Source organism: Lathamus discolor, chromosome 2, assembly GCF_037157495.1.
Source record: "Lathamus discolor isolate bLatDis1 chromosome 2, bLatDis1.hap1, whole genome shotgun sequence".
Taxonomy (NCBI): Eukaryota; Metazoa; Chordata; class Aves; order Psittaciformes; family Psittacidae; genus Lathamus; species Lathamus discolor.
In genome coordinates this window covers 159,897,244-159,907,299 of record NC_088885.1, presented here as the reverse complement: position 1 = coordinate 159,907,299, position 10,056 = coordinate 159,897,244, and the positions used below count along the sequence as shown (strand labels likewise).

Here is a 10,056-nt window from a genome sequence, read left to right as displayed (position 1 = left end):
GGGCCCTTGACAACACGCATGAAACCATTAACGTACATTCGAGAAGCAAGGATATGGACTGAGGATGCTCTTCTGGGCTGGTTTTGATGTGTGGACCTGCCCACAACAGCTTCTAATCTCAGGAGAGGAAGCCCAGCCTGTTTGTTCCATAGTGCATGGACCCTCCTCTTTTCCCACTTCTTTCTCGGCATCGCTCCTTTGGTGATGTTCTGTACTTTCTGCTGTGAAAAACATCTCAAGCGGCAAAAACCACTGGGGGAAACTTCATGGATCTGCTCCTTCTGCAAGGCAGAAAGACCTTGATACTCTGGCATAGTCTGCAGGCAGAAGACCTTGACAGATGGTCACTCTACTTCCACATCAGACCCTCTTCTTTCCAGTTGGGGCTGTTATCTTTTCACTCTTTTACCTCAATAAAGTTCTTCTGCATCCCAGCATGAGAAGCCTCCTCTTCCTTTCTCTTACCAAGGCTCTTCCACCTACACCCATCAAAAGTCAGGTCTCTACAGGCCACTAGGACTGGTGGAAAAGGGCCACCAGTCACCTCCTAGGATAAATGCCCGGACACCCAACAACAGCACAGAGTGGCAGGAGGAGGCTTTCCAGAACATGACATATGCCCATCACTGGCTCAAACAAATGATTTCAGGTGATAACACTCCCCTCTGCATACCTCAGATAAAGTGTCCCTTTGCCAGCAAACACTTGACTAATTCAGAGTAGCTAGAGTGTCCAGCTACGGCAGATTGTCTTAGACATGGACAGTTGGGTTTCAGTAGCTTCCACCTTGGAGATTTCACAACCTCTTCCACTCATTGACCTTCCTTACACTAAAAAAAGGATTTCCTTCTTTGCCCATTGAATTTCACCTTTTTTCCCTTGTGCCCACAGCCTCTTGTCCTGCCACTGATCACAAGTCTCTGGGCCCAGCCCTTCAGCCACTTTGCAGTCCTCCTCACTGGTCCCTTTCACAACCCAGACTTTCTCTGCTTACTAGGAGCCTGTAATGGGAGACAGTGACAAAAGCTTCCTTCAAGCACAGCTCAGCAATAGACACTGCTCTAACCTTGGCCAACACCCAGTGCCTTCAACAGGGAAGAAGGCACAGAGAAGGCACAGAGGTTGGTCAAGGACAATTTCCCCTCCCAAAATCCACACCTAAACCACAGCCTGTCACCCTGACCTTGCTGGGCACGGCACTGCTCTCCAGGAAGGTTTCTTCTGTCACCTTCTGTAGGAATGAGGTCAGGCTCCACAGCCTCTGCTTTCTGAGAATGTACCTCCTGATCTTCACAATATGAGGCTCATGAGCTCTCTCCCAGCCTACTGGAACTGCTCCCAGGCACCACAACTTGCTCCAGGAGCTCCATGTCTCTCTTCTACTGGAGAGAACAAAACTCAACACAGAACTATAGGTGATGCTTCACCAGGGATCAGCACAGTGTTCATTGCTCCCCTTGCTGCGAGGACCATTGGTATCTCATGCAGGGTGCCCAGATCAGCATCCTCCTTGCTATGCACTCCTTCTCTGACCCAAGTGTAGGTTCTTGTTGCATTGACCCCCTGGCTGCATGGTCCACATTCCACACATGCCAGAGTTCCCTGTCCATGGTCTCACCTTGCTATGGGTCAGTTGACATGCTGGAGGCAAGAAATGCCATCCAGAGGGATCATGACACATTTGTGAGGTGGGCTGATGCCAAACTTATGAAGTTTGACCATGCCAACTGCAACGTCCTGCACCTGGATCAGAGCAATCCCAGGCTCAGCTGCAGGGAGGGCAGAGAAGAGATTCAGAGCAGCCCTGCAGAGAAGGACTTGGGGGTGCTGGTCGATGAGAAAATGAACATGACCCGGCTGCAGTGTGCGCTCGCAGCCCAGAAAGCCAACCGTATCCTGGGCTGCATCAAAAAGAGCGTGACCAGCAGGGCGAGGGAGGTGATCCTGCCCATCCACTCTGCTCTTGTGAGACCTCACCTGGAGCATTGTGTGCAGTTCTGGTGTCCTCAACATAAAAAGGACATGGAACTGCTGGAACAAGTCCAGAGGAGGCCACGAGGATGATCAGGGGCTGGAGCACCTCCCGTATGAAGACAGGCTGAGGAAGTTGGGGCTGTTCAGCCTGGAGAAGAGAAGCTGTGTGGAGACCTCACAGCAGCCTTGCAGTGTCTGAAGGTAGCCTATAAAGATGTAGGGAAGGGACTCTTCATTAAGGACTGTAGTGATAGGGCAAGTGGTAACGGGTTAGAACTTAAACAGGGGAAGATTAGATTGGATATAAGGAGGAAGTTGTTTACTGTGAGGGTGGTGAGGCACTGGAATGGGCTGCCTAAGGAAGTTGTGAAGGCTCCATCCCTGGTAGTGCTCAAGGCCAGGTTGGACACAGCCTTGGGTGAAATAGTTTAGTGTGAAGTGTCCCTGCCCATGGCAGGGGGGTTGGAACTCGATGATCTTCAGGTCCTTTCCAACACAAACTCTTCTACAATATTTTCTATTCTACAAGCCTGTGACCCAGCTCTGCTGCAAAGATGGGGCTCTACGCTGGGTTAACCTTGGCTGGGTGACAAGTCCTCATTGGGCTGCTCCATCACTTCCTCAACTGTGTACAAGAAGAATATGACAAAAGGCTCCTGAGCTGAGATAACAACACAGAAATCACTCACTGGTTTCCAGAGGCACCAGAATAGACTTTGCTTGGGGTAATTCATTAATCAAAATCAAAAGACAGAGTAGAATTATGAGAAATGAAAACAAGTTTTAAAAGAGCTTCCCCCAACCCTCCCCTACTGCAGGTCCACCTCCCCTCCTGAAATACACACTCCCTCTCCCGAAATGACAAAGGGGGATGCAGAAAAAGCGTTATGATCATTTCACCACACGCTGTCTCTGCCACTCCTTCATCCAAATAAACTGAAGTTAACTACATAATAACCTAAAAAAAACTTAACTTGCATAAACCCAGGACACCAGGTGACAACCTTACAAGAACAATTGGGCAAAAGGGCACACACAGAGGTCACTCAGTGCGAAAGGACAGGCCTGAAGACAGGCTTAGAGACCTGGCAGCAAGGTGGGGAGGGACTGAATGCGATGGAAGGGGCAGCCCCTCACAGCCAGCACAGCTCCAAAGTCCGGACCCGCCTGACAAGGCTGTGATGACATGGGGCCCCCACTTCACAGTGCACTCGCAAACCGCACCACATGAGTGCTACGGGATGACCTCACTCACAACACCCCAGCTCTCAAACACTTTGGCTGCAAGTTCTGCCAAGTGTCCTAAAAAGCACCACAAACACCAAATATTTGGCCTTAAATTATTATACTTAAAAGCTGCCGCCAGGGCCAGATGGACACGTCCTCAACAGGAGAACATGCAAAGGGAGCGCTGTGGGAAGGAAAACACAAGCTCAACTCATGACTTGCCAGGCTGTGGCACGCACCAGCTGCTTGCTGACAAATGCTGCCACGCACAAAGGCTGTCCCGCCCCTCGGGGACCAGCATAAAAGCCAGCCCAGTCCCTCAGCAGGCCTGAAATCCAGGGGAGAATGGGCCCACCTCATGCTGCCTGGACACAGGGCTCATGGACCTCCTCTTCTTCTCCAACTTCCTTCTCCGCACTTCTCATTCTGATCTAGCCCACTTCAAACACTATCTCACAGCCTAAACCCCCTGGGAATCTCTAGAGCACTGCTCCCTCTGTGGGGCACAAAGACCTCAAGATTCGGGCAGCACCTGCTACACACAGGGGACCCGGCTGATGGTTGCCCTGCTTTTACCTCACACTGGTTCCCTTCCTTCTCCTGCCTTTTCATGAATTTCTCCTCAATAAACTTCTCCTGCATCCAAGCGTAAGAGGCCTCCTCTTCTTCACTTCTCCCAGTGCTCATCCAACCTCGACCAGCACAAAGCTAGGGCCCATTAGGCCATCAGGTTGGTGGAAAAGGTCCACCACAGCACAGTAATGTATTAAATCCCCTGCAAAACCCTCCTGTGGACTTCTAGCACAGACACCAGCTCTTCCCTTGCCAAAAACCTTGCAAATGTTAATGCACTTCTATGCACACCTCGGACACAAGCTCCCCATGGCAGCACACACTTGACCAAGTCTCTTTCCAAGCACAGCTACCTGGCCATCACAAGCAGAATGTAGCAAACAGAATCATTTAGTGCACAAGGGAACTCTGGAGATCATCTATTTCAGGACAGCCTCCTCAAATGGTCAGCATGAACATGATGTCAAAGATGTCCAGTCAGCTTTTCAGTGTCTCGAACACCTTCCTGCACAAGCAGTGTTGCCTTCTCTTCCAAGGAAAAGGGCACGTCTTTACGGCTTCCCCCATTCATCCTTGCCCTGGACATGGCACTGATGAGAACATTCTCTCTCCCTTCTCTTCATTCCCTCCCACTCAGGATATAGACATATTGCTGACATCTGCCCTCTGCAGCCTTGCCTCCTGGCTGAAAAAACCCTCCCACCTCTCTAAGCTTCTCCAGCACCTCCTGTTCCCTCTACATCATGGCACAACCATCCAGCATCTCAGCCTCTCTCCAGGTTTTGCATCATCTCTAAACCTGCTGAGAGAGCACCCAAGCCAAGTGCCCACAAACACAGGTGACCCCACACCCCATGACCATGCAAGGGGAGAAAGCACCAAAGGCATTGCAAGAATACTGAGGTAAACAACAGAAGAGCACTCTCCTTTGCACCAAAATTGATCATTTCAAACGACAACACCCTTACGCAGGTGGTCTACTAACAAGGTGCCCAACATCGAGCACTGCATCAAACCAGAGGCCAGGCTGCAAAAGTGCCACTCATAAAAGAGCGTAGCGCTACGACTGGGGCAACACAAACTTTTGGACAGATTGGAAGTGCTCCCCACATCACAGGAATAACCGGATCTCAAGCACAGTTTGCAGGACCACAGCCTGCTGGTGCAAACGGCCCTCCCCTGACACGGCTACGAGGACATGGGAAACCTCTTCACAAGGCACCCACAAACCACACCACACGAGTGCCACGGGATGACCTCACTCACACCACCCCACCTCGAACGCTCTGGTTATGTCTGCACAGTGCCCTGACAGACACTTTCCATGCAAATCGTCCCAAACACACACGGGCACTTGAAGGCTGCCGCCAGGGCCGGATGGACTCGTCCTCAACAGAGGACATGCAAAGGGAGCGCTGTGGGAAGGAAAACAGGCCCCAGCTCATGACTTGCCAGGCTGTGGCACGCACCAGCTGCTTGCTGACAAATGCTGCCCTGCGCAAAGGCTGTCCCGCCCCTCGGGGACCAGCATAAAAGCCGGCCCAGCGCCTCTGTCCCTCACTCGCCTCTGCTGACGCCTTCTCCTGCGCGCTCAACAAGGTGAGCCTCAAGCCCCTTGCCCTCTGCTCCTGCCCCCCTGCCCCGGCTCTTCCAGCACGCTCTGCCCCAGCCTCAGCACCCCTCAAGCCTCCCCAGCACCACAGCCCCACAGCCCCACACCAGCCTCCCCACTGCCTCGCCCTCCTGCACCACCGCCCCTCGCACCCCCACGCCCTCCGCTCTCCCCACACCCTCTCCTCTCCTGTCCCCTGCCAGGGCCCCTCCACACCACAGACATGGCCTGCTCCGACCTCTGCAGCCCCTGCGGACCCACCCCGCTGGCCAACAGCTGCAACGAGCCCTGTGTCAGGCAGTGCGAGGACTCCCGCGTCGTCATCCAGCCTCCCGCCGTGCTGGTCACCCTGCCAGGACCCATCCTCAGCTCCTTCCCCCAGAGCACCGCCGTCGGATCCTCCTCATCCGCTGCCGTGGGCAACGTCCTCAGCGCCCAGGGAGTGCCCATCTCCTCTGGGGGCTTCGGCTACGGCCTTGGCTACGGCTACGGGGGCCTGGGCTGCTATGGCAGAGGAAGAGGATACAACATCTGCTAAGGGCCCTTGACAACACGCAGGAAACCACTCACGTACATTCGAGAAGCAAGGATATGGACTGAGGATGCTCTTCTGGGCTGGTTTTGATGTGTGGACCTGCCCACAACTGCTTCTAATCTCAGGAGAGGAAGCCCAGCCTGTTTGTTCCATAGTGCATGGACCCTCCTCTTTTCCCACTTCTTTCTCTGCATCACTCCTTTGGTGATGTTCTGTACTTTCTGCTGTGAAAAACATCTCAAGCGGCAAAAACCACTGGGGGAAACTTCATGGATCTGCTCCTTCTGCAAGGCAGAAAGACCTTGATACTCTGGCATAGTCTTCTGCAAGCAGAAGACCTTGACAGATGGTCACTCTACTTGCACATCAGACCCTCTTCTTTCCAGTTGGGGCTTTTATCTTTTCACTCTTTTACCTCAATAAAGTTCTTCTGCATCCCAGCCTGAGAAGCCTCCTCTTCATTCCTCACCTTGCTATGGGGTCCACAAATTATTCCTTGGGGGATGCTCAGGCCACCAGCCCCTCTTCAGTGCAGGGTCCAAAAGTGCAGGAGGTCTCCTGACCACCATCCTCCCTGTTGCAGAGCCTCTGGACCACCTCTGCAGAGGCCCCCAAGCCACCATCCCTCTGCTCAGAGGTCACACAGAAAGCCCCCACTGTGAGGTCACAATCCTCCTCACCTTAGCTCAATGGGGCTCTGCATGGGGCACTAGGGACAAGGTGCAGGAACAATCCAACACCTTCCCCCAACCTTCTTCATGGTTAACCTTGCCTCCTGAATCACATATTCCCTCACCCAAAATGGCACATAGGGATGGGCAAATGGGGGTTGTGATCAGTTCACCTCACGTCTCTGCCACTCCTTGCTTCTCACACTCTTCCCCTGCTCCACCGTGGGGACCCTTCCAGGGGAAACAGCCTTGCACAAACTTACCCAAGGTGGGTCCTTCCCACAGCCTTTATCAGACATGGGGGAAACTTCTGGCATCTTCTTACAGAATCCACCACAGCAGCCCAATGGCTACCAAGAGCTTTCCACATAAATCCACCACAACCAGCTAAAACCTCACAAGCACAAAGGACACATAGACACCAACAGAGCTCATCCAGCGAGAAGGGACAGGCCTGAAGACAGACTTAGTGACCTGGCATCAAAGCGGGGAGGGACTCAATGAGATGGAAGGGCAGCGCTTCACGGCCAGCACAGCTCCAAAGCCCAGACCAGCCTGACAGGGCTGCAAGGACATGGGTCCCGCTCTTCACAAGGCACCCACAAACCACAGCACACAAGTTCCATGGGATGACCTCACTGACAACACCAAACCTCTTTAATGCTTTGATCACGCTTACTGCCCGCCCTAACAAATGTCATCAACACCAGGTTTTTGACCTTTCAATCTCAACAGCCTCTACTTTCCCAGAAACTACCTCTTGATGTTCTTCATGATATGAGGGCATGCAGGCCACTGGAACTGCTCCCAGGCACCATGACTTGCTCCATGAGTTTCATGTCTTTCTCTGGGCAGCCCAGAACTGGACACAGAACTCCAGGTGATGCTCACCAGGGACCAGTAGAGTGTCCATTCCTCCCCTTGCTGCAAGGACCCTGGGTATCTCACGCAGGGTGCCCAGGTCAGCACCCTCCTTGCTCTGGGGTCTTCCTCTGACCCAGATGTGGGTCCTTGTTATACTGATTTTCTGGCTGCAAGGTCCCCATTCCACCCATGCCAGAGTCCCCAGTCTCACCTTGCTGTGGGGTCCACAACTGATTCCCTGGGGGGATGCTCAGGCCACCAGCTCCTCTTCACTGCAGGGTCCAGTAGTGCAGGAGGTCTTCAGACCGCTCTTCCTCCCTGCTGCAGAATCTCTGGACCACCTCTGCAGGGCCCCCAAGCCACCCTCCCTCTGCTCTGAGGTCACACAGAAAGCCCCCAGTGTGAGGTCACAATCCTCCGCACCTTGGCTCAACAAGGTCCTGCATGAGGCAATGGGGCCAAGGTGAAGGAACAAGCCTGTGATCCTTGTTTGCTGTGAAGATGGGGCTCTGCGGGGCTGCATGGTGAAGGAGTTGGTGGTGTGCTGATATTCACTTGCACCACACTCCTACATCTCTTTCCCACAGCTGTGGCCCTCAACCTCAGATCTTTGGGTACCAGAGATCACCACTCATCCTCAGTGCCACTCACTCTTCCTTCTCCATAGTTGCTTTTATTTTTCACTTTATAAAATGCTCCTGCAAAACAGGTGAGCTCTGGGCTGAGACAGGAACTCACAGTCTCCAGGGCTATTGGTAGCACTGAAATATTCATAGAATCATGGAATGGTTTGGGTTGGAAGGGACCTGGAAGCTCATCCAGCTCCAACCCCTGCCACGGGCAGGGACACCTTCCACTAGAGCAGGGTGCTCCAAGCCCTTGTGTTCAACCTGGCCTTGAGCACTGCCAGGGATGGGGCAGCCACAGCTTCTCTGGGCACCCTGTGCCAGCGCCTCAGCACCCTCACAGGAAATAACTTCTTCCTTATCTCCAGCCAGAACTTCCCCTGGTTCAGTTTGAACCCATCACCCCTTGTCCTATCACTCCAGTACCTGATGAAGAGTCCCTCTCCAGCATCCTTGTAGCCCCCTTCAGACACTGGAAGCTGCTCTGAGGTCTCCACGCAGCCTTCTCTTCTCCAGGCTGAACAGCCCCAATGTTCTCAGCCTGGCTCCATACAGGAGCTGCTCCAGACCCTGCTCATCCTCGTGGCCTCCTCTGGACTTCCTGCAACAGTTCCATGTCCTCCTTATGCTGAGGACACCAGAACTGCACACGGTGCTGCAAGTGGGGTCTCACAAGAGCAGAGTAGAGGGGCAGGATCACCTCATTCAACCTGCTGCTCACACCCCTTTTTAACACAGCCCAGTATATGGTTGGCTTTCTGGGCTGTGAGCACGCACTGCCAGGTCATGCGGGGCCTCACTGAGGGGCTTACTTCAGCTCCTCTTCATGTCTAACTAATAGAAGACAAAGCCAAGGAATACCAGCTCTTATGAGCCATAGTTGTTCCCTTTGGAGTCCATCCAGCTTGACATCAGCCCTTGGACTGGAATGGGTGTAGGATCTCACCTCCCTGCAGCCCTGCGACATGCCCGAGCAGCCAGGCCCGGCGGGATGTCTGCCTCATGCTTCACAGCGTGTCTCAGCCCAGACTTGCTCCAGAGCTGCTTATTTTGGGCACAGTCAGCTCAGACGGGTTCAAGGGAGCACTGGGAGGAGGCTCACAGCCACGTTGCCCTCTGCCCAGCACCAGCACATGCCTCTCCCATCCAGCCTGGGGATCCAGGTCTGTTTGGTTGCCGCATCCCCAGGAGACCCTAAGCTAGGCAGGCAGCAGGAGGGATGTGAAGAAGGTCCTAATGGGACTCTCAGCCACCCGTATCTCAAAGCAGCACCCAAACCCCATTGTGGTTGCAGCCACACATGGACTTTTCCCTTGTCTCCCTCCTTCAAGAGGACTGGACTCAGCAGAACCTAATGTGATGACAGCAAGGATGTTCTTGCACAGCAGCTCCTCCCAGTCCCATGAACTATGAGTCTCCAAGGAGTTAGATTCATTCCTGTCCCAACCCAAGTCAGAAATTCTCCATATTCACTATGAGAAACCACCCAATGTTAGCAAGAGCAAGGAAAAGCTGTGGCCATCACTCCCATTCCCATCCCAGCCTTCCCCTTTGGGGCTCTGCAAGCCTGTCCCCATTGCCAAGAGGCTGCATGTTGGTGGGGAGCAGCCCCTATCCCTATGGAAACTGGTGGCAGCTGGGCTGCTTGGGATAAAATGGACTGAAGGCAGCATGAAGAGAGGCACATGACCTGGAAAGGGGTTTACTGCATTAAAAAAGAGCCATAGAAGTGGAATCCAAGTGGGAGAGGGATGCTTAGAGCTGGTGTGTCTCACCTGGGCTCCTGGAGCTTGACCACAACCATACAGCATCCTCACATTCCACGCTAGGATGGGCTGCATCCAGGCAGTTCATACCTATCTGCCTCACTTTCCTCGGAGAAATGGGGAAGGCAGAGCACGGAGCGGGGCTGGAATCCAAACTGGAGCAAAAAGGTCACCCACAAAGAAGCTTCATTATGGAAACCACACGTCA

The 10,056-nt window shown here is 53.4% G+C and overlaps 1 protein-coding gene across 1 annotated transcript; it reads left to right on the top strand.

Annotated features, from left to right (window-relative positions):
- The first annotated feature begins 5,591 nt into the window (after positions 1-5,591).
- LOC136009462 (feather keratin 1-like) lies at positions 5,592-5,924 on the top strand. Its single transcript, XM_065669454.1, has one exon. It carries the CDS (start codon positions 5,610-5,612, stop codon positions 5,922-5,924), a length of 315 nt encoding a protein of 104 aa, XP_065525526.1. The 5' UTR covers positions 5,592-5,609.
- The last annotated feature ends 4,132 nt before the right edge of the window (positions 5,925-10,056 follow it).

Coding starts and splice junctions, on each gene's coding strand:
- LOC136009462 (XM_065669454.1), top strand. CDS start 5,610: ATGGCCTGCTCCGACCTCTGCAGCCCCTGCGGACCCACCCCGCTGGCC.